The sequence below is a fragment of the Miniopterus natalensis genome, chromosome 6 (assembly GCF_054644295.1).
Source record: "Miniopterus natalensis isolate mMinNat1 chromosome 6, mMinNat1.hap1, whole genome shotgun sequence".
In the NCBI taxonomy this organism is placed as follows: domain Eukaryota; kingdom Metazoa; phylum Chordata; class Mammalia; order Chiroptera; family Miniopteridae; genus Miniopterus; species Miniopterus natalensis.
Window position 1 is genome coordinate 8,723,656 of NC_142086.1, and position 24,133 is coordinate 8,747,788.

General features: G+C 37.8%; 1 protein-coding gene across 2 annotated transcripts in view; it reads right to left on the minus strand.

The window, feature by feature from the left end:
* Window positions 1–2,407: 2,407 nt before the first annotated feature.
* HLTF (helicase like transcription factor) overlaps window positions 2,408–24,133 on the minus strand; it is a 78,119-nt gene continuing 56,393 nt past the window's right edge. For both annotated transcript variants that reach the window (XM_016221479.2, XM_087818073.1), the window contains 9 exons: window positions 22,904–23,039; window positions 21,263–21,442; window positions 18,697–18,821; window positions 18,053–18,231; window positions 16,367–16,492; window positions 15,928–16,040; window positions 15,407–15,587; window positions 10,783–10,863; window positions 2,408–8,390 (listed from right to left, as the gene is read on the minus strand). In XM_016221479.2, coding sequence (XP_016076965.2) covers window positions 8,238–8,390; window positions 10,783–10,863; window positions 15,407–15,587; window positions 15,928–16,040; window positions 16,367–16,492; window positions 18,053–18,231; window positions 18,697–18,821; window positions 21,263–21,442; window positions 22,904–23,039 — 1,274 coding nt within the window. In that variant the 3' untranslated portion in view covers window positions 2,408–8,237. The remainder of the gene's footprint in view (window positions 8,391–10,782; window positions 10,864–15,406; window positions 15,588–15,927; window positions 16,041–16,366; window positions 16,493–18,052; window positions 18,232–18,696; window positions 18,822–21,262; window positions 21,443–22,903; window positions 23,040–24,133) is intronic.

Below are 24,133 nucleotides of genomic sequence, written 5' to 3' on the forward strand. Positions count from 1 at the left end.
TAAAGTGAGTACAGTATTCAGAAATCATTCCATTGAAGAAAACAAGAGAGATGACCATTACCAGAATAAACTTTAAAGGGAAGAAACTTTAGAGGTTTAATTGGGCAGAAACTTGCAGTGGCTTTTATGACCTAACCTTAAGATCACCCTCCTTTATTTCCACAATACCCTGCTGGTTACACAGGTCAGCCCTGTTCAGTATGGGTGTGGATGAAGACACGGGGGTATGGAATTCTATAGGCTGCGATGATTGGAGACCACCTTGGAGGCTGTCTACCACAAAAGCTCAAGAAGAACCTGTGGATTTACCTAAAATTGTAAAAAATTATTTCTGAAGGAAAAATAAGCTACAATTATTTGAACTGGTGGAGAATCGAGTGGCTATGATCTTCAAGTACCATAAAGCACTACCAAAGACTTAAGTGCCTCTGTGTGCCAGGTGCTGTGCTCCGAAGTCCTCTCGAGATACTCCAAGGATCTCTACATTGGGGGGTATGAGCTGAACTCTTCCAGTGAGAATCCAAAGCATAGAGAAATACGGGTAATGGAAATTCATTTCATTACAGTGTAACTTGCAAATGAGCCTTTATTTCTGGACAATATAATTTCAAAGTTCTGTATTACTTTCATAGTCCCAGTGGTCAAAGATAATTGTCTGGTTTCAAGGAAATACTTGAGCTTATTCCAGAAATAACATCTACCAAAGTATTTATTCAGTCACTTTAGTTTCACATCAAACACAATTTGAGCTGACATACACATTTAAGACAGACAACAGAATAATTCACTCAACAAGCATTTATTAACTACCTACCATATCACACATGTGACAGGCATTAAAAATACAGGACTGACAAGATACAGTTCCTTATATTCTAGTAGGAAACAGACCAAAAGAGAAACTAACAAATATAATTACAAATTGACATTAATACAAGACCCAACCTTAGAGTGGTCAGGAAAGATCTATAAGATACTGATTAAGCTAGAAAGAAATGCGCTGAGGAGGGGAGGGGAGAATATTCCCCGAGAAAGGAGCTGTGAGCAAAGAGGAGGGGAGAATATTCCCCGAGAAAGGAGCTGTGAGCAAAGGCGTGGAGCAGGCAAGGACTTGGTGGAAGAACAGGATTCTAAGGCAGGATGGAGAGGTAGAAAGTGGCTTCGTAGGCCCAGGTATGGGCTTTGGATTTTATTCTGAATTCAGTAGCAATTGATTAAAGTTTCATTTGTGTAATTTGTATCTAATTTTTTTATTAAAGAGAAAGGGTAGGTACAAAGTAAGTGAAAGAGTATAACCACCCCCATCACCCAGCTTCAATGGTCGTTTCATCTGTATCTCCACCAAGTCCGCCCCCCCAGGCCAACACACCACACTATTCGGAAGCAAATCTCATATAAGAAATTTCATATGAAATATTTCCATATATACCTTTAAGATGTAAGAACTCTGGAGGATCATCACACCAAAAAACTTCAAATGTCTGCATTATTTTTTATTTCCACTTTGTTCTTATCAGGATCAAGTAAGGCCATACAGTACAGCTGGCTGATACATCTCTGGTGGAATCTTCTGTTTCCTTACCCTCCCTTTTTGTTTGTTGTTGTCTCCTTGCAATTTATTTATGGAAACCACATTCTGCATTTTGCCGTGTTTCCCTGTATTATATTAAGGTGTGTGGTTCTGGCAGTACTTTATAGTGGTGTTAGCTACTTCCAAATCACTGGTTACCTTCTTATATTAACTTACTGATGATCATTACCTAGATACATTATTAGGGATTTCAAAATGGTGATACTCTTATTAGCTGGAATATTCCTGCATACTTCATTCAATACTTTGGCTATCCTGAGGTTACACTTCTGTATGACAGGATAAATGTTTGATTCTTTCCCTTCACTCACAAGTATGCAAAATAAGGAATTGGCTCCCTAGCATCCTCCAAGGTAACCATGGTGGTTTTGAGGGGGTTTTGTTATAGTACCAGTATGAATAAATTTTAATAGCGTTTTTGTTTCAATCCGTTGCAGTTACTTTTAAAGATGGTCTAATTGTCTTAACCTTTGTGACTTATATTTTAAGAACACTGCATTTTGCAGCTGGTGGAAAATAGTTTGAGGCTAGAGTTGATGGGAAGGCCAGCTGACTGTGGCCCTGATCCAGCACAGCTTCCACCGGGCGAAGGCAGTGACGTTGCTGACGGACTGGACATTAATGAGGAAAGAGGAGTCAGATCAGGGGCTGAGCAACCGCATCTCCACCTGCCTGCTCCTGGAATCACCAGATCATGACAGTTTCTTGGGCCTCATCACTACAGGTTTTGGTTCAGTAGGTCTTGGGGCGAGGCCACAGTAGTATCTCCACTCTAAGTAACTCCCGAGCACTCCGATGACTGCCCCAAACGACATCTGAGAGACCCGCTTGATACAGAGGAAACACACTAAACACAACAGGGAGTCAGGCTCATAGCAGATGTATGAAGAGGCGAGGTGGTTGGTTGTCACATAGCAGGGACTCAACTTCTAACTAGTGAAGGCTTCACAAAACAGTCTCAGCTCCTCGAGTGATGTAGGAAACATCACAGCATCTCTAATTGTGTACTATTTGCCTTTTTCATGTCACTGAGACTTGGGACATTAAGCTAAGCAAGACTTGCTTTAAATAAAATAGTCTGCCATGAGTTGTTTTCTCTGCTTATTATTACAAATACAAAAATGGATTACAATCTACTTTGATACTTGGGTATGTTATTTGATAACTGATTTCTCTGAGTTCCAGACAGGGAAATTCAATCTCCTTTAAGTAAAAGCAATAGGTAAGGAAGTAAAAAGTGGAAAAGACAGTATTAGTTATTTACATCTCAGTTCTGTCAATCCTATGTATACACACTGTCCTCATTTTGCAGGTGATCAGAGAATAAGAAAGATAACCTGCAAGATTCGGATTTTTTTATGCTCCAATTCCAAAGCTAGTAAACTCTGCGTTAAACAAATGTACAGCAAAACAGAGCAGAGCAAAGGGCAAAGATCAGAGCAACTTCTGTCTATAAACAGAAATGCAAATACTAGAAATCTGGGGAGTAACACAGTGTAACAATGGAAAGCTTTCATTTTACTAGCCAGGTAGTAAGGACAGTGGCCTGAAATAGGACTTGGGAAATACCTTGCAAAGCCTTTTACGAGGCTTTCCTAAGTAGGCTGCCTGAAATTGTACTATAAAAACAAATGGATGAGAAAGTCCATGGATAGAAATTTCAGGTGTAAGTTTTGGTTCAGACATGATTCAGCTTTGCAACACAGCAAGGAGTTTCGTTACAGCGCTGAAGAGACACTGTAGGAACCTAACTCTTTTTATATCGGCCTACCATAAAATTGCTTGTCACACGTCATTTGCGGAGTCACAGAATCTATCAGCAATGTCAACTGAGAACTTTCTGTATAAACTTTGTATCTTACAAGCCTATACCGAATTATCCTGTTTTCAGTTGCTGTGATACTGTGATGTGCTCAGGGCCAACATATCCCCCTAGGGGTAAGGGCTCCTTAACATCTACACTAAGCAGCTCGACTCTTTTCATGTACTTATTCTGTGTTCTGTTCACTTTCACGTTTTTCAGGTTTCTTTCATGATGTCCAGTCTATTATTTACCACTTCTCACTACTGTCTGCCTAGGACAAAAACAGGAAAAGAGCCAAATGTTCAATAATCAGGCCTTGGAATGAAGGCTAGTCCCTTTTCTACTGAGTCAAGTACACGGACTGACTGAAGGCTCGTATGTTAGCTGCTCAGAAGCCCTTTGGTTCTGGAGCCCAGTTGAGATGAACCGAAACCTAACCTTCAGGCAGCTAGTACTGCTTGTGGCCACGCAGTAGGCCACTCAAGTAGTAATTCACTGCATTTTGGAACTCTCCACGTGAGTCAGAAGAGATCCCAAGATTCAAAGCCTTTTTTTATGTTTGAGAAATGATACCAAAGCAAATAGAGGGGATCAAACCTATTACTTCGGTGCTAATTTCTGTATTTACTTACTACCTTTGTGCCCTATTTTTTACACAGCATAAGATAAAACTACAGTGAAAAAGTTTATATCACTTCTTTAAATAAGTATTCAGTGAAGGCTGTTACCTTTGGAATCAGAAAGTTTACCATAGAAAAGAGTATAATATGCATAAAAGAGTGTTGAGTTACGAGGCTGGAAAGTCACTGAACTAGGCCAACATTTCTTTTCCTTCCCTGGTCTACCAAGGATTTGCTTTCATTAAGGTAAAATACTGACTTTCGCATGCAAAGCTGTATAATTATACTGCAAAATTGTTTCCAGGGAGCCTAAAATACCAAGGGTGACTTAGACATAAAAGGGCAACAGTAACTCAGATTACAACATGCATTTGTGGAGATGTTCACTATGTCATTCTTTATCCTTGTAAACAATGATGGACATAATATCCTTTTGCTGTAAGACATGCACCTACACAAAGGTCAAATCCTTGTCTTTGGAGATTAGCTCCATGTTTCATCAAGGTCTTTAATTCACACATAACAAACGAGGATGTTTATCTTAATTCTCTTTACACTGGTATCTGTAGACACATATTAAGATTCCTGCACTAGACCATTTCTCATGAAATATTAAATTTACCTTTTCTTTATCAACTATTGATACCAGTGCAATTTTTTTTTTAAACCTACAATGTAATATTAGGGAATAGCCCTTCCCTCCCCTAACAAAAAGGGCAAATTAGTGGATTAGGAGGAAGCTGTGTCCTGGTTAATTTTACCTGCCTTTATTTTTAATAAACAAGAATGCTAAAAAGACAGCAAACTTAATGAAAACCATCCTAAAACATTAAACTATTATCTCTGTAAACAGAACACACATTTAACAATACACCTCTTTGATGACTCTTAATGTCACTTCTGATCACATTCAGTGCCTTCCTGAAATAGTCTAGACTGGGTTTCCAGGGTGCCAAGACATACCCTGGAATCGGCTTTGCCCGCCAGTCTGCAGTCGTTTCGACACCTGCTCTTCTAAATGCTCAAGTCCCAGGGCAGCCTACTTACTATGAAGTTTCGGGTACCTGGTTCAGGTTAATGGAGGTGGCCTGTGCCACGGACATTAAATAACATGTTATTAAAGTTGTAGTTTCACGTATTACAGATTTAAAAGTAGAGATGGGTTTAAGTTTGTCAGAACACTCTTGATCGGGAAGGTTGAGTAGGAAACTAGAACAGAGAGAAAAACATCCCATTTTTACCATTAGAAGATCTGACTAGGAATTGGGAATAAGAAATCATACAAAAAGAGTAAGCGTATGTACAAGGAGGAAATGATCGTGGCTTTCGTAGAAGTCTGCTCCCCTCACTACCACACAAGCACAAACATCACGAGAGGACACGCCTGCTGCAGTGGGGTGTCCAGTCCACAGTTTTCCCTTCAAAGAGGAAACTGCAGGGAAGCAGCCCGATTGCTCACAGCGACTGTGCTGGCTTTTTGTTCAGGAGAACCACACAAATGCACCAGATCCACGATGCAGCACGTGTAGGAAAGGCTACTGCATACTTACTGATGAGTTAAATGAGGGCAAGCTGTCATATTACAGAGTTTGCAGATACTTTAGTTAATATAGTTAAAAACTTAAGGTTAAACACTCGAGTTCTTGCCAAGGAGCCAAACATAAAACTGTCTTCATGTTTCTAATGAATCTTCCAAATCCCGATAAACAGAACTGTGGTGCATACGATAAATAAGCACTACTGACGCCTCCAGTGTTCCCTGACAGAACATACCCTGCTGGAGGGTAATTTTATTGGTACTCACTGATTGATAATAAACAGAAGATTATTTTCTTGATTATTTCCAATCCTAGAGCTGTAACAGAGCAAAACCTACAGTGCAGAGTGTGTGTTACATAGTAATACCACTACGCATAGGTATTATCAGTAAAAAAATTGGAACCAATAATTTAGAAGATAAAGACATTTAACATAAAGTTAAAAATTATATACACAATGATTTCTAAGCAAGAAACTCAACCAGTTAAATTGAGCAAAATAAAAAAGGTGGTAGGACTATGAGTAAATTACTGTTACTAATAGTACTTTCTGTGCTGTCCCTATAAATCAAGTAATTATGTGATATAGACATGTAATATACACATCTTCATAGAAGTGGGATGTTTATGAAAGATTATATTTTCATTAAAAAGTCATTAAAGTTATGGCACTGAGGAAGCTTATACATTTTTGAAACTTTTATTGATTCTAAATTTAAAACAAATTCAGTTTGAACCACAAGTGGGAATACAATGCCTTCAAGATATTTCTAAAGCTATTATTCTACGTAATAATGAAACAGAATTAACAGCATAGCATAATGTGAACTTTCCATTCCAGTGGTTTATATATTTTCTTAGGATGAATTAAACTTGTTTTTCACTTATACCATTCAGTAGAACTATATAAAAACAAAGATGTTTCTTAAATGACTTGCCAAATTGGTTACGAGTGTTTAAAACACGAGTCTGTAAATGTCGGGGTCGAGGCACAGGCTCCGCCCTCCCAGCGCGCTGCAGGCTCTCCCGGGAGCAGGGAGGCAGGTGGCGCTTTTCGCCGGCTGCTCGCGTGCTTACTCGCCCTGGGGCACCGGTACTGGAGAGCCCACAAACTGCATCCACGAGGTCCCGATCAACCTGATTTGGGGCAGTGCTAGTCCTGCCAGGTAGAGAACGTCTCTACTGCCCCTCATGCTGGTGGGCCCCCCGAGTTAGCATCCCCCTCCCGCGCCTGCAGAGAGGTCTGCGGCGCCTCTCGCCAGCCCGCCTCGCCTGCTGCGGGAGAAACGGGCGGGGGCGCGCAGCCAGCCCACTGTCCCCCGCAGCGAGCCGGCTCGGGCGGGGCGGCGCGGCTGTGGGCGCTCAGCACGGGCCTGCCCAGGGCCCTGGGGCACCGCGCTGCCCCCCCCCTCAGTCAAGTCGCTTCTAACGCGACAAGTGAAACATAAGGTGTTCTCAAGTCCGCATTGCCAAACAGAAAGCTCCTCCTGTTACATTAATCAATCTCTTCTTTCTTTGGATTAAAAAAAAGTTTCCCTTAAGGAAAAAATTTGTTTTAAATGTGATTTAAAGAATCATCTAGAATTCTGTGGCAACTACTGAGTTTGATTAACAAAAAAGTAACAGAAAAATGATTAATTCTGTAGATAGATGGAAGAATGAATTAGTGAAGGTCCAAACACAAATTCTGATTCTAAACACAATAACAACATTTTCCCATTCGGGATTAAGATGTTCTTAAGAGTGAAATGATTTTGGAGGTCATCCAGCCCAACTTCCATCCAGACATCACACCTCTCACATATAGTAGTCTTCTGAATTATAAAAATGTATAGAGTTATTTCAAAAAAAACCTACATAAATAAAAATTATCTATATATAGAAATATCTATTCAGCAATTCCATAATTTAAATATTCAAATCAAATTGGGTAGAACTGGTTCCCTTTCACCCCCTCAGACCATATTTACACACGAACACATCAAGTTACATTTAAACAATAGTACCACCTGACTGAAATGGGGAACACAGTGCTCTAACACAGTCCCTAATTTTTTTCATGAACATAAAACTACGTTACTTATATGAATTATATCTCAATGAAACTGTGAAAAACAATTACAAGTAACTTACTAACCTGGACTTTGGTCTCTCATTTTAAAGTTCGGTTCTGGAATGCAAGTATGGTTTTGAAAGTCCAATAAAATCAATCTCTTCTATAGTCTATATATGAATCATTTACAAGGACTGTTGAATCCACTGCATCACAAATGGGAGGACTGGTGGAAAACCAAATGTGTCCAACATAGAAAATAACTCTTTATTTGATCAAAAGTATAAAAGGTTTTACCTTATTAGAAATATGAAAAAGCTGAGTACTTGCAAGATATATGAAAATACTCAGCAAAGATACTATGAAAAGCTGAATAACAAAGTAACTTTTTTTTCTCAAAAAAATTATTTTAGGCCACAGTATATAATGGAACTTATTGCTATTTGAAATATCATTAAAAATAGGTTCATATATAGAAGAGATTATGTATCAGTAATACCACTTCGCTGGTAAAAAATGGTGTGCCCCTTTTAGAAGATATACTCACTGGATCCCATTTCTAAAACTGTTTTTCTCATTTCCAAAACTTCTATATGTATCTGATCAAATGATCTTACTGAAATCCCCCAAATTATAAATCAATTAGAGTTCTGATTTCATTAATTTTAGCTTGTTTCATTTCACTAGCATTTGTTTTTTTAGTTCCAAAGGCTCCAGCTGCAAGTTCTCTCTTTGTGTTTTGTATTTTCAGCATATTTTCTTCAACAGAGTCCTTCACAATAAACTTTAAAAGGAAAAAAAAAGTTAAATTAGTTAAGTACTTTTAAGGTCACAATATTTAAAATTTTTAAAAATAAACAGAACTTGAAAAGATGAAAATGTCTGTCTATGTTCTTTGGTTGTGTAGCTTTCAAAAATGGTCAGTACTAATCTATTAGAAAGCGTTCCGCTCCCCTTTTTTCGCGACTATACAGTGAGAACCTAAAACTAACAATAGCTAGAGACGAGGCTGCATTCCCTTATCACCTGGCACGGCTTTCTGATATAAGACGCACTACCTCTCAAAACCTTATCAGATAAGAACACACAAAAAACAAACTTGATGGGCAGCTCTGTAACTGAAATGTTAGCAAAATAAATTTATCATTATATTTAAAAAGCCAAATGAGATTTTCCCAGAAATACAAGAATCAGCCTTTATCTGATATAATTCATAACATGAAAAAATAAAAGTGATCATCTCAACAAATGCTTAAGGAGCATTTGATAAAATTCAACATTTATTCCTGATAAAAGAAAATTCTCATTAACCTAGAAATGAATGTCCTCAGCCTTATTAAGGGCATCTACTAGAAACTTACCAAAAACAACATATTTAATATAAACAGTAAAAGCATTCCCAAAAAACAAGTCAAAAGTCGTTACTATCACTACTGCTATTCAACACGGTTCTGGTTACTGGGATAACTAAACTTGTGTTATACAATGATATTGAGATACATTAAAAAATAAAATAAATGGAGATACTACCACCTAAGTTCCTGTATAGGAACACTATTTATAAAAAAAGACAGTTCTCAAATTAATCACAAATTCAATAAATCCCAAACAAGACTTCTTCAATGAGATTTGGTAACCTAAACCCAAACTTCAATTCACAAGTAAGTAACAGTAATAACTAATACAGTTTTCAAAGAGAAGGGTAAGCGAGCCCTCTGCCCTGTGATATAGCAAAATATACTTCATAAAACCACAGTAATTAGAACAGGACTATGTCCTGGGAATGGAATAAAAAGAGACCAGTGGCGTGGAACAGTCCGTAAGAGACACGTGTAGTATGAGTGAGTTTATGATAAAACTGAAATTTCAAATCAAAAGAAAAAAGGATTGACTTTCCAAAGCAACCGTTAATGAAGCAAACAGGTCTTCATTTGAAAACAAGATTCTAATATTATTAGAATCATATCATGAATCATAAACAAAAAACCCAAAATACTTCAAAAGAATCAGAAGTAAATATAAGAGATTCAGTTTTAAAATTTGAAGATAAAGCCTTCTGGTCCAAGCAAGACCTTAAAATCGGGAGGATATAAAGAAAAAGGCTGACATGTTTTAAATAAAAAAAATTTTGAAACTTTCTCATGACAAAAAGCACATAAAGTCCAAAGATAAGTAAGAGCCTGGGATAAACCACGCCCAGTATACATAACAAAACATGTAAAATCAGAAAGTATAAAGGAATTATTTATACGATAAAAATTGTATTTGTACTTTTTGAAAAGTAGGCAAAAGATATAAACAAGCGATTCACAGAAAAAATATTGGCAACAGATATGTGAAACATGCCCAAGGTCTTAGGAAAATGCAAATTAGACGGGCACCTTTTTTTACCATCACATAAGAATAAATTCACATCATTCTCATGCATCGTAAAATCTATTATAAAAACAACGTGAAAGTTAATGAAGCAAAAATTCTAAATCCAGAATTCTATTTAACCTATCCTGAAGAAATGTTTGTATATATGCACAAAGATGCATGTGATATAATGCTCATTACGGCACTGTTTTTATTAGCAAATACATTGGACTGGTTAAATAAATTATGATGTATCTATATGAGGTGTTAAAAAGAAAGGGTTTGTACAGCAGTCAAATGCAGAGACAGGAAGCCGAAGGGTGGTTGCTGCGGGAACAGGAAGGACTGGTGAGTTCTGTTGAATGGGTACAGAATGTCAGTGTGAGATGGAAAAGACTAGGTTTGATCTAAATGTACTTCTATGGTAGTCTCCAATATATACTACCGAGGGGGGAGAAAACATGTTTCAGGATAATAAACTATGATCCCATTTATCTTAAAAGAAATTTTTTAAAATTTATTTTTATTGTTGAGAGTATTACAGCTGTCCCCCACTGCCCGCCCCGCCTCCACCCCTCTCCATCTGGCTCCCTCGCAGAGGTACAGTTAGGTATGAATGCGTGTAAACAGAGAAAGGGGTTTGAACAGCGCATGTTAAACTACTGCTGGTGGTGCCCTCTGAAGAGAATAAAGGTGATCTTCATATTTTTCTCTGTGTAATTCTATTTCAATCTTTGACAATAATATAGTCATGCATTGTTTGTATAACTTGAAAACCCTTAAAACTTAATTGTAAAATAGATGGCGTAAAAACTCACTTTTGTGATGATTACTTCTTGCTTCTGGCCGAGTCTGTGGCACCTGTCGAAGCACTGATCTTCAGCAGCTGGGTTCCAGGCCTAAAGCAGAACAGGAGAGCTGCTTTACTGCCACCCTCCTCTGCCTCTTTCAATTCAGTGTTCACTCACCTTTTTTGACCCTCAGCCAAGGATGTTTTCATTGATTTTAAAGAGGGAGGGAGAGAAACTGATGTGAGACGCACTGATCAGATGCCCCTTCACACAATGACCAGGGATCAAACCTGCAACCTGGGTATGTGCCCTGAGCAGGAATCGAACCCTCAACCTTTCCGTGTATAGGACGATGCTCCTCCCAGGCCAGGGCTCGTTCACCTTTTACTGACTGAATTCAGGTACTGCCATTATAAATGCTCTAGGATAAAAAATCCACTCTCCCCTGAGACTCCCAATCACTACTATGACAGGCAGGCACCCCCATTATGTCATTTCACTCTAGTGCTTCTAGTATCTAATGCAGGGCCTGACACACGAAAAGCACACAGTGTAAATGATTGTTGATTAATAGCTTTCTGTTTTTATTCCCCATTTTAAAGTTCATCTATATCTGCATAACAGAGAAAAAAGTTTACATACCCTCTTAAGTAACTTAATTTATATAAGAAAAGATGTAATTGGGTCCATTTATAAAAAGTTTTTTTTCTCCTTTTGCTGGTCTTTGGTTATTTTTCTTTCACTTCCCTCCCCTCATTAAAAAAACAGAAGTATAGCCTGGCTGCTGTGGCTCAGTGGTTGAGTGCCGATCCAGGAACTGGAGGTCACGGTTCGATTCCTGGTCAGGGAGCATGCCCGGGTTGCGGGCTTGATCCCCAGAGGGGGCCTGCAGGAGGCAGCCAATCGATGATTCTCTCTCATCATCGAAGTTTCTAGCTCTCCCTCTCCCTTCCTCTCTGAAATCAATAAAAACATAATTTTTTTAAAAAATGTATAAAGACTTCAGGAGTAATCAAAAGTCCTAAAAATTATTTAAGACTTTGTTGATGCAATTTTATATATCTATATTTGAAATCAGTTTAACTTCAAAACTGCACTAAAAAAGGGACATTATCCCCCTGGCTGGTGTGGCTCACTGGTTACAGTGTCCGCCTGCTTACGTAAGGGTCGCAGTTTCAATTCCCGGTCAAGGGCACGTACCTGGGTTTAGGGTTCACTCCCCACCCCGGGCGGAGCACACGGGGGAGACAGCCAGTCGGTGAGTCTCTGTCACATCAATGTTTCTCTCTCTCTCTCCCCCTTCCACTCTCTCTCAAAAGCAATGGAAAAAATATCCTCAGGTGAGGATTAAAAAAAAAGAAACATTAGCTCTAACAGGCTGATCACAGAAGCTCTCTTATGGGAAGAAAAAAACAATAAATCAATGAAAAGGGAAGAATAACCAAAGATACAGAGTTCTGCAGTCTAGAAAGACAGGAGTCACATGGCTTTGAAACACCACCAGGAACTGTCAGGCAGGGGTCACTGAATTTTTAATTTAACCTGAGGTGATTCTTAAAACTGAAAAACAGGATGTTTTGGGGGAAAGGAACACTTACACAGCAAGTACCACCTGAAAATGGAAACAAAATTATAATTCCATATGTAAGGAATAAGTTTACAGTAAGATTTATATTTATGGTATTATTTTCTTCTTTTTAAAGTTCCCTTGAGATCAAGGAAAACAATTTTACTACTAACTTGCTGTAATTTGAGGTTTGGGTTGTTTTTGGTATAGAAGTTAGATTTAAGGACATATTCAGCTTATGATTTTCTAAAACTGACAGCTAATCACATTTTGTGAATTTTTTTCTATTTCACAGTTGGACACATTTTTAAACGATTATGCTAAGAGCCCAGGTAAAATGTTCCTTTCCATTGCCTGTATTTGTCTAGAAACTTTATGGTCAGCTGGCAATAATATACCTGTATGGCAACCAGGAATCAAATTCATCTCGCGACAGTATAAAACTGACAGCTCCCGTTCTCACGCGAGTGGCGAAGCAACAAGCTTTCCCGAAAGCTCACGCTGGCACATCAGAATAAACCTTAACTCTTATACAAGGTAAAAGATTTTCATGAGCAACTTTTTCTGATTGAATCTTATTTTTGTGGACCTGGCTTTTGTTTTAAAGTTAGAAACAACATTTGAAAGCTTGAAATGTTCAAACAATCAGCTTCCTATGGAACTGCGGAGGCCTGGCGGGTGTGTCGGTTGGACATCGCCCGTATGCCAAAGGGGGGTTTGGTTCCCGGTCAGGGGCACGTATGCGAGGCAACCAATGACCGGCTCTCTCTCACGCTGTTTCCCTCTCTCCCCCTCCCTCCCTCCCTCCCTCTCTCTCAAATCAATTAAAAATACACCCCTATCTTCGGGGGAGGATTAAAAATACTGCTAAAACATCCTATAAGTATTTTTAAACTATAACTGCTAGTCTCTGATAAATGTTGTAATACTAATTAAGTTACTCTATTTGGTATTAATAGCCTCTTCCTTATCAAGTACTCAGATCATAACCAAAGAATAGCCCAGCGAGTGTGGCTCAGTGGACTGGGCATGGTCCCACGCACCAGGAGGTCACTGGTTCAGTTCCCAGTGAGAGCACACGCCAGGTTTTGGGCTCGATCCCCAGTAGGGGGCGTGCAGGAGGCAGCCGACTGATATTTCTCTTTCATTGACGTTTCTCTCTCTCGCTCTCCCTTCTTCTCCATCTAAAAAAATAAAAACATATTTTTAAAAAAATAACCAAAGAATAAAATAATTTGAGAATTCATTCCAAAAATCAGCCTCTAGAATTTTCACTGAGTTAAGGAATATGTAATTTAGTCTGTAGATGCAATGAATATTTATATAACCATAGAATAATAAAACTCTAGCAGATTTAAAACTTCATTCACAGAACTAAGGCAAGAAAATACAACAGACCACTGCCATCCATGACATTAATGTGAAACCTGCAAATGCCTAAATATGGCTCTGGTTGTAACCTAACTGGGAAAGTTACCCTCAGGTGGGGGGGGGGAGCCAAAGAAATAGGTGCATGCAATTGACCAAATAGCCTAAGCAGAATTACTCAAATTTCTCTCTCAGTAACATTTCTTTATGTTATGAATCTTCTGTTTTAGGCAACAGCTAAAACAACAAATCTTAGATCTGTGAATGCACAGAAACAGCAGAGCTGCCTTTAGCCCAAGCAGTGCCCAGTGCTCATTTGAAATTGAGTTAGCCCAGGGTGCCTCCGGCCCAAACAGCCCCTCTGTGCAATTAAAAGAGGTGCTCCTATGTGGATGCAGCTCTAGTCGCAGTCTGGTGAGTCAAGTTGAGTTTAAATTTTAGCTCCCGCTCTACCCTAGGCCTCTATTCCACAACCACAAGTGATTGCACTGTATTAGACACAAAAATTTACCCCGAACACTCCATTAATGGTATTGTTTCTAAAATAGTGAGGCTAGCCCTGGCTGGTGTGGCTCAGTGGTTAGAGCATCGGTCCATGTACCAAAGGGTAGCCGGTTCAATTCCCAGGCAAGGGCATGTGCCTGCATTGCAGGTTCGATCCCCTCTCACCAGCCCCCCCCAGTCTGGGCACGTTCAGGAGGCAGCCAGTTGGTATCTATATCTATCTCTCTGTCTCCCTCCCTTCCTTCCACTCTCTCTAAAAAAATCAATGGAGCCCAGCCGGGCGTGGCTCAACGGTTGAGCGTCGACCTAGGATCCAGGTGATCGGGGTTCGATTCCCGGTCAGGGCACATGCTCGGGTTGCGGCCTCGATCAATGACTCTCTCATCATTGATGTTTCTGTCTCTCTCCCCCTCCTTTCCTCTCTCTGAAATCAATAAAGATATATTAAAAAAAAAAAAAAAAAATTTTTTTAAAAATCAATCAATCAATCAATCAATGGAAAGAATATCCCCAGGTGAGTATTAACAAAAATAATTAATTACTAATTAATTAATTAATTAAATAATGGGGCTGGAACACTTGCATCTGAACAACCTGGGGCCGATATAAAAATGTAGCTTCCTGGGTCTCAACCAGTAACTCCTAAATCTCTGATGACAGAGCTCAGAAATTACATCTTACCTAATTCTTTTGCACATTAAAGCTTGAGACCACTAGCATCAGGATGGTAACTACTTTATCCTGTTTATAGCCAGGTTCCCAGTGCCTATTAGAGTCCTGACATAAGGCAGGATCTCATTACAGGTTGGATGAATGAATAAAGCCACTGCTCTTGAAACATCAGCTAACAGACATGGGATCTGGCAGCAGAAGAGAAGCAGAAAAGCACAGCACTTAAGGACAGGGGCTCCGATACTATTACTAGCACTCTGACATTAGGCAAGTTACTTTACTTCTCCAGGCTTCAGTTTCCTCACCTGAAAAACAGGGACAAGATCTACCTTGTGGGGCTGTTGTGGGAATTTCACTTGATGTATGTAAAGCACTTAAGAGAAAGCCCTCACTATACATTTAATAAGTTAATACCTATTTCTAAAGTCTGCCTAAGGAATTTTCACCATCAGTTATAACAATAAAGGTATTTACCAAACAGTTTTTGTTTATTTTTGTAACAGAAGTAATAACATATCAAAAGTCTACAAAATTACTTACTGGATCCATTAAAAACACCCGAGAAGCTGCAGAAAGATTCAAACCAACTCCACCTGCTTTTAAGGATAGAAGCATTATAGTTGGAGATCCTGCCTCAGTGTTTTGAAAACACTGAATTGATTCAACTCTTTTCTTTTGGGCCATTGAACCATCCAAACGAGTAAACACAAATCCAGAGGCTCTAATGGAGGGGAGAAAAACGACAAGTAACACTTCCTATACTATAAAAACATGTTAAGTAACTACAATATCCTTATGCTAATAATCCTCTCATTTATTTTGACAAGTATTTACGAACCATCTACTACAATGTCAGGCTCTACATTCAATTTTTTTTCAGTAAATTCGGACTTAATCTTTAAAATCCCATGCTCCCAGGAAAAATTTTTTATTGTGACTCTGAATGTTGTTTTAGATAGATGAAATAAATTAAACTGATAAAACATAAGTATTTTTTGTTACCCAAATCAAAACACATATAGAAATCCTTTCCTGAAAGTGAGAAACACTGTCAGACTTACCTGAGCGGTGTTTCTATTAAAGATAGAAACGTTGTAAACTGAGAAACAACTAAACTTTTTACGTGGGGGTTCTTCTTTCTTAAGTCAATCAATGCATGCATCAGGGCATTGATCTGCAAAAAATTAGGATGCCCATTAGGTTCCATTTAGAATTGGAGAAATACATTCAAAAATGTTTATTATGAAGAGAAAGATGCTGCTATGTTATTTCCCTAAAATGCAAAAGTAGAAGACCACCAATTTTTAAAATTAAGACTGAAAAATATTATCATAATCTGAATATAACCTCTCTTTCCTCTGAAAGTCACCACTAGAAATAAAGAAGCCACCAATCACCAACAAAGTATAATATTCAAATGACAGAATTAAAAGCATAATTATCATTTTTATACATGGTATTTCTTTCTATGAACGTAAAACAAATACTCAGATATTTTACCTTTGAGCTGGATGTCCATTCCATGTTGGACTTTTTCTCAGTGTCACATGACAGTTCTTCCGGAGGACATTCTAGTAAATTGTCCCCATGTATATCATTTCTGCATAAAGGGCATTTAGCATGTGGCTACATAAGAAAGAACAAAGCATGAGTGACACTTATTAGAGGAACAGAAATATAAATTTACCTAACATTTTTGAAAAGTGTCATCAATTCTATATCTCTAATAGCTAGCATTTTATTAAACCTTTTATTAGATTCATCCATTTGATACAAATCCATACTGCTGAACTCCAGGCAGATACAATGTTCTAATGTGGTAAATGGGATGGGCGAAAAAGAGAAGTATGTCATCTTGACTAGCATCAAGAACTTGAAACAATAAATGCTACACTATTGCTACACTATTTGCAGACAAGTAAAGAAAACATGAATAACAGTTTCTTGAACCTAACTACAATACAGCACACTAGTTGGAACTATTTAGAAAAAAATTTTCCTTCTTAGTGGCTTGTAAAGCCAGTCTAGATCTGTTAAATCCTATTGGTTCATTCAAAGCAGTATCTGTTGTGTCTATTTGTGTCAAGACATGCTAATAAAATAAGATTATCTCTTAAATAACTACATACCAAATACCATTATAATAAAAAAGATTCTGAAACTAAAAAATGTGAGAAGTCAGTATAGTGGGGTTACCTTTGAGGAGGAGGGAGAGGGTAAATGATAGGGAGAAACACAAGGAGACCTAGGTAGTATTTACTTGGATGTATTTACTTCATAATTCACTGAGTTGTACAATCATGACTTGTACATTTTTTTCTATATGTATATTACACATTAAAATGTTTTTAAAAATTCTACCTCAGTTGAAAGACTGCTTAAAGGATTATTTCACTTCAAAAAATTCCACCGTACATAAGAATCTAGATCTACCTTAATCAATACCATAGCCAATAGCCACATGCAGCAACTGAGCCCTTGAAACGTGGCAGAGCCAAATTTAGATGTACTATAAGTGTATACAATACCACTGGAATAGGAACTTAAATTTTATTAATAAAATTTTAAGTTAAAAAACAAAGTATCTCATTAATATTTTAGATATACTAAACAAAAATATATTCTAAAAGTTAAATTCATCTGTTTCTACTAAAGAAATTAAAATTACCTTTGTGTCTCATATTATCTATTTATTGGACAGCAATGATGTAAACAACTAAAACTAGGATACTGACTGTGAAACATGCCACTAAAAATATAATGTCTTTTTAGGTTAACAGGGTTTAATTATAAGAAATATATCACCTATTAAAACAATTATATAGCCTGGCCAGCGTGCTCAGTGACTGAGCATCGACCTAGGATCCAGGAGATTGTGGTTCGATTCCCGGTCAGGGCACATGCCCGGGTTGTGGGCTCGATCCCCAGTCAGGGACATGCAGGAGGCAGCCGATCAATGACTCTCTCATCATTGATGTTTCTATCTCTCCCTCTCCCTTCTTCTCTCTGAAATCAATAAAGACATATTTTTAAAAAACCAAAACAATGATATAATTAACCATGAAAGATTCATTAGTAAATCCGCAAAACTCTCAGTCTGTTGGACTTGAGTTTCCATCACACTCAGCATCAGCACTCGGTGATCACTCCCTCCAACCCTGACTCTGTACTAAGCATGGAACGCACCTGCTCATTCTGGATGACCTGGCAAATACAGGGCTTACAGAAGACATGCGCACAGTGCGTTATGACGGGAGCCACTAAGGAGTCCAAGCAGATGGCACATTCTTCGTCGGAGCCCGAGCTCAGGACCAGCTTCATCTTCCTTATCAGCGTCTTCCGCAGTTCTTCAGGCGTATCGCTTCCTAGGGAAAAGGCTGAAACATTAACTTCAGGGCAAAATTTGTAATGTGACTAGACAAGTTACTCTTCCTTATACAGGAGAAAGTTTTGCTTTGGGAAGTTTTAGTCTTTTTCCATTACAGGCAAAACACATGGTTTAAATTTGAAATTTTAAGAAAAATTCAGAAACTAAAATAGCAGCCAACCCACATTTTATACCTTACACAGAAGCATCATTTTAACATGATCTGCACATACTATCACAGAATAAAGGATCTGAGAGTATCAATTTGTGAAAATCCTGGAAGACCTCATTAATATCCCATTTCATTGGTATAAGACTTTGGGGTATATTCCCAGTTGAGTCCTATATTAAAAACACTGTCTATTAGACAAGTAAACTAAATTTAGGCCATATGAAAAACTTCTCCTCCTGATTTAAGTATCTCTAACAAATACAGTGGTGTAAACCAATCCCATTTACCTACCCGAGGGGACACTAGAAGACACTGCGTTGGTAAGAAGGTGGGTATGACAACAGATCTGTCGCAATCTCAGCAGAAGACCCAGGACATCTGCATAGTGAGCAAGGACGGTCCCCTCATTAAAATACCTACAGGTAAAAACGTTAAATATTATAATGTTTCCTATTCGAAAACAGTGGAATAAAATGGCATTGTTCTCTTCTCTGGAAATCACATCAAAGCAAGAATAAAAAACAGAAAAGCAAATTCTACCTTTAATGAAACCAGGTGAGATTTGTAACAAAAAAGCAAAATATATGAGAAATAGCTGCCAACTGCAGTATAAGTCAATAAGGAAGATGCCAAAAGGCCTGACTGCAGATCTCAAAAAACCTTCCAGAGCACAATTAGACCACCCGCCCTGAGGTACAATCAACTTCTCTCACATGCAAAAACAAAAACCAGGTGTGCGACTGGTGGCTTGAATTGCCCTGGACAAATTTTACACCAAGGACGGAAGGTAAGCTGAAGGAGAAAACAGAGAAGACTATGGGCACAGCATTCCACGCTGTAGGAAACCTTAAAGCTTCCGATCTGCTATACGGGCACAATTAAAACCTAAAAGAATTCACGTGGAACCGCGAGTCCTAACTAAATAGGAATATTTCCTATTAGTCTGGGGCACAGCTATGACCCTGTCCCCTTCATATGAATCTCCTGCAAATAGCTAGTCCAGAAAAAATTCAAGACATTCACAGATAAGTCACAATCAGCAAAGACCAAGAGAGAAAACAAATGGCAGTGACAGAAAACTCACCAGAAAAGTGCTGACACAGAGCAAATAAAAATTATGACCAAGGATACTGCTATGATATAACAGCACTCAATAAAACAATTCCTCTAAAAAAAACCATTATCTTAAAGCAGAGACAAAGAGCTTTGAAAAGGTAGGACAAAACAACAGAGAAGGGAGAGGAGCTAGTACAGCTCGAGTAGGAAGGAGAAAAGTGAACCATCAGAAACCAAAGCCAGCACATTAAAGAGACCAGCCACTGATACAACACAGGAAAGGATGTGGGAAACAGGACTGAGAAAAGCAAAATTAAACAGAAATATTCAAACAATTAGAAGAAAATGATACCTACAAGAAAATAAAGAACAGCCAACATACACAGAGAGAAACATAATGGAACAGAAAACAATACTTAAAGAACTTTCCAGGAAAAGGTGGGGGAAAGGCCTGGAGTCCACAGATTTAAAGGGTAATATTACAGAAAAAATCGAGAGAGAGGTCCTTAGTCAAATTGCTGGACTTTAAATTAAAAAGTAAAATGAAATCATGGTTTTCCACAGAAACATTCAATATACAGGGTGGGACAAAAGCAGGTTTACAGTTGTGAGTATGCGAAACAGAGTTTATCTTGTATTATTATTTATTAATGATGGCATTATTTTCTACACAAATAAATGTAAAACTACTTTCGCCACACCCTGTAAAATGCAGTAAAACAATGGCAATACAGGTTCTGAAGGAAGAATGGGTGATCCAAAAACATGCCAATCTAATACTTTAGTATGGCAATAAAAGAAATTTAGCCTAATGATTAGAGCACAGACTCTAAAGCTAGACTGTCTTGAATTCAAAACCTGACCCTGCCAATTTAACTATGAACCTCGGGCAGGTTTCTGTTCCTTTTTTTAAAATCTTATTTTATTGAATTTTTTTTTTGAGAGAGGAAGGGGGAGAAAGAGAAACATTGATTTTGTTGTTCCTCCTATCCATGCAGTCAGTGGTTGCTTCTTGTATGTGCCCCAACCAGAAATCGAACCCACAACCTTGGTGCACTGGGATGATGCTCCAATCAACTGATACCCAGCCAGGTTTCTTAACCTCTGTCTGGAGCTTCCGTGGCTGTCACAGTGGCAAAACAGTAATAATACACACCTCACAGGACTGTTGTTATAAAAAGTTAATGCACGCAGAGCATTCAGAATACTATGTGAAGTGATATAAAATAAGTATCTGCTGTTATAAGTAACAGTAATTTATGGGAACAAATACTTCTAAGTATTCAAGAATGTAAGAATAGGCAATATAGCCCGGCCGGGCGTGGCTCAGCGGTTGAGCATCAACCTAGGATCCAGGCGATCGGGGTTCGATTCCCGGTCAGGGCACATGCCCGGTTGTGGGCTCGGTCAATGACTCTCTCATCACTGATGTTTCTATCTCTCTCTCTCCCTCTCCTTTCCTCTCTCTGAAATCAATAAAGATATATTTAAAAAAACCTTAAAAAAAAAAAAGAATCAACCGATGAATAATGCATAAATAAGTGGAACAACAAATTAATATTCTCTCTCTCTCTAAAATCAATAAATAAAAAATAAAAAGAAATTATTTACCTTGTGAATTATAATATTCATTCACTTCAACTATTAATTCATGAAAAGTAGTTTAAATAGAGTTAAAGAACTAAATATCTTTCAGTATATTTCAAAGTTTGCTGCTAACATATCTTAAAAATTCTATTCAGTTAAATGAAAAACAAAGAAAATAAAAATTATTTTCTAAAATGGCTTTCTTTCTCCATACCTTCCAATAGTATCTCTGCCTTCATTTTTCACAGACTGATAAATCTTTCTCTCTTCATCTGAAAGTGTAATGTGCTGAATAAATACTTTACGCTCTGGTAACTCCAAAACAGGTTTTCCTTTAATTTTGCTTGTCTTTGTTCTTCTAAGTGTAATATTTTTAATTAGGGACTGCAAACGCCTAGAAAATAAAACAAATAATTACATAACTTCTTATTTCTATATAAGTTGATTCAACAAGAACAAAAAAGAGTATTTTAAGCTATTACTGTTTTATAACCTTAGCAAACGATTTTTTTCTCTCTTATTTGGACTTTTATATAAACTTATAATCACAGACATATTCTACAAATAGAAAATTACATAAACAGATACACTGAAATTTGCCCTCAATTCAATACCTGTCACACAGTTTAATCTTTATGCTCTTCTCCCCATTTTTGTTCTGATTACTAACCCTTTTAACTTCTCAACTCTTCGGCTATATCACCCATACTCAATACTCACATTCTTAATAAGCACCTATTAAGTGAAAGGAATTATACTAAATATCAAAAATATATAAATGCCTTTAAAATGTTTTTTAGTAAAATGAAAATCAAGGTAAATAAATTTTATAAAGTAATGAAAAAATAGCACAATGGGACAATCCAGAAGAGGGACAAATGCCTTCTAGGTTTTATAATTCTACACTCCCCATCTCAATATCAGAATAAAAGGAGGAATACTAATTTTTTCAGAAAAGGTTTTGCCTAACACTGAAATATAAGTACAATTTCTTAAATTAGAATTTAAATAGCTGGTTCTAAGGAATGAAGTAAACAGTACTGCAAACTAGGTTAGTGGGTTTTCAACCTTTTCCACAAAAACCCACAGTAAGAAACACATTTCACTCCATCCAGCAAACATATAAACACATATGACAGAAACAAATATTCCACAAAATACCGTATGTGATGTGCTGCTTTTTTCTTAAATCTTCTACTCTATTTCTTTTCTAGAGTATTTTCTTTTATACTGCCAGCTGCCCTCTTTTCTAAGTAATTTCACAACCCACTAATGAGTCCCAAACCCTATGTTTGAAAACCAATATTCTAGGCAAAATAATTAAAATACACTAGGCTAGTACCTTGTAAAATGGCTATTACCAAGCTGAATTCTATCTATGTTCTCAAGTTTTATCTGTCTCCACCAGAAACAACTTGCTCCTATAAAACTCTTGTTGATGCCACTGTAGATCATTCCATCATAATCACCACTATATAAAGCCCCACAAGATAAGTTATGGAACTTCAGTGCATTTTGGACCCTCAAAGCAAAGAACATTTTCCTGTCACTACTTAAATCTATTAATGGTGGTTTCAGAGGTAACAGCAACATAGAAAGACCCTAAAGCTCTACCTTTTCTTTCTGTTTGACGAAAAACATGGAAAGGGAGGGTTAATGTCTTAGCAGTAGTTAGAAATCTTTGTCTCCCCAAACAAGAATCACTAGGTTCTGAGAGTAAAAGGCATGAAGCTGTAAACACTTTTTGGAGAGGAAAGCCAATAGCCAAGTTAAACAGTAATGAAAGTGGAAATCGGTTCAAGCTGCTAACAGTCATTTGTAGCTAATATTAATCAGTTATCAGTGAATCACTTACCTAAGCCCTCCTTCATCTCCCATTGTGACAGGGCGCTGTATTGTTCTATGCCACCACTCTCTATCAAGGAATGGTTTTAATTTTAAAAAGGAAAGAAGAGACCACAAGTCCTTTAAAGAATTCTGAATTGGAGTACCTAAAAATAACAGGAAATTGTAAAAATTCAACAACCAGAATATCCAATGAGTATAGCTATTTGACTGCATTGAGACAACAGCTGAAAATGGACACGCTGTACCAGGCACACCCACTACCAAGCTGTGACAATAATCGCTTGTTAAACATATTTACAATCTCATAATACAGCTTTGCTCTAATTTTTAGCTCTCATTTGCCATATTAACAAAGAAAAAGACCATAGACCCAGTAAACTCAGCTTTCTCCTTATCAAAAACATTTGCTTATTTTTTTGTCTTTATTGTTGAGAGTATTACATATGTCCCCCCCTTTATCTTCCTATTGCCCCCTTCCACCCAGTTCCCACCCTGCCCCAGGCCTTCACCACCCTATTCTGTGTCCATAGGCAATGCATATACGCGTATGTTCTTTGCTTAATCTCTTCCCGCCCTCACCCCACCCTAAGATTCGTCAGTCTGATCCATGTTTCCATCCCTCTGGTTCAATTTTGTTCATTTATTTTTTTCATTAGATTCCACATGTAAGTGAGATCATGTGATATTTGTCTTTCTCTGACTGGCTTATTTGCTTAGCATAATAATCTCCAGGTCCCTCCTTGTTGTCTCAAAGAGTAATAGATCCTTCTTTTTCACAGCTGCGTAGTATTCCATGGTGTAAATGTGTCACGGCTTTTTTATCCACTCATCTGCTGATGGGCACTTGGGCTGTTTCCAGATATTAGCTATTGTAAGTTATGCTGCTATGAACATAGGGGTGCATATATTGTTTCTGACTGGTGTTTTGGGATTCTTAGGATATATTCCCAAAAGTGAGATCACAGGGTCAAACAGCAGTTCCATTTTTAATTTTTTGAGGAAACTCCATACTGTTTTCCACAGTGGCTGCACCAGTCTGCATTCCTACCAGCAGTGTACCAAGGTTCCCCTTTCTCCACAGCTTCGCCAGCACTTGTTAATTTACTGATGGTAGTCATTCTGGCAGCTGTGAGGTGATACCTCATAGTTTTAATTCGCATCTAATGATTAGTGACATTGAGCATTTTTTCATGTCCATTGACCATCTGTATGTCCTCTTTGGAGAAGTGTCTATTCG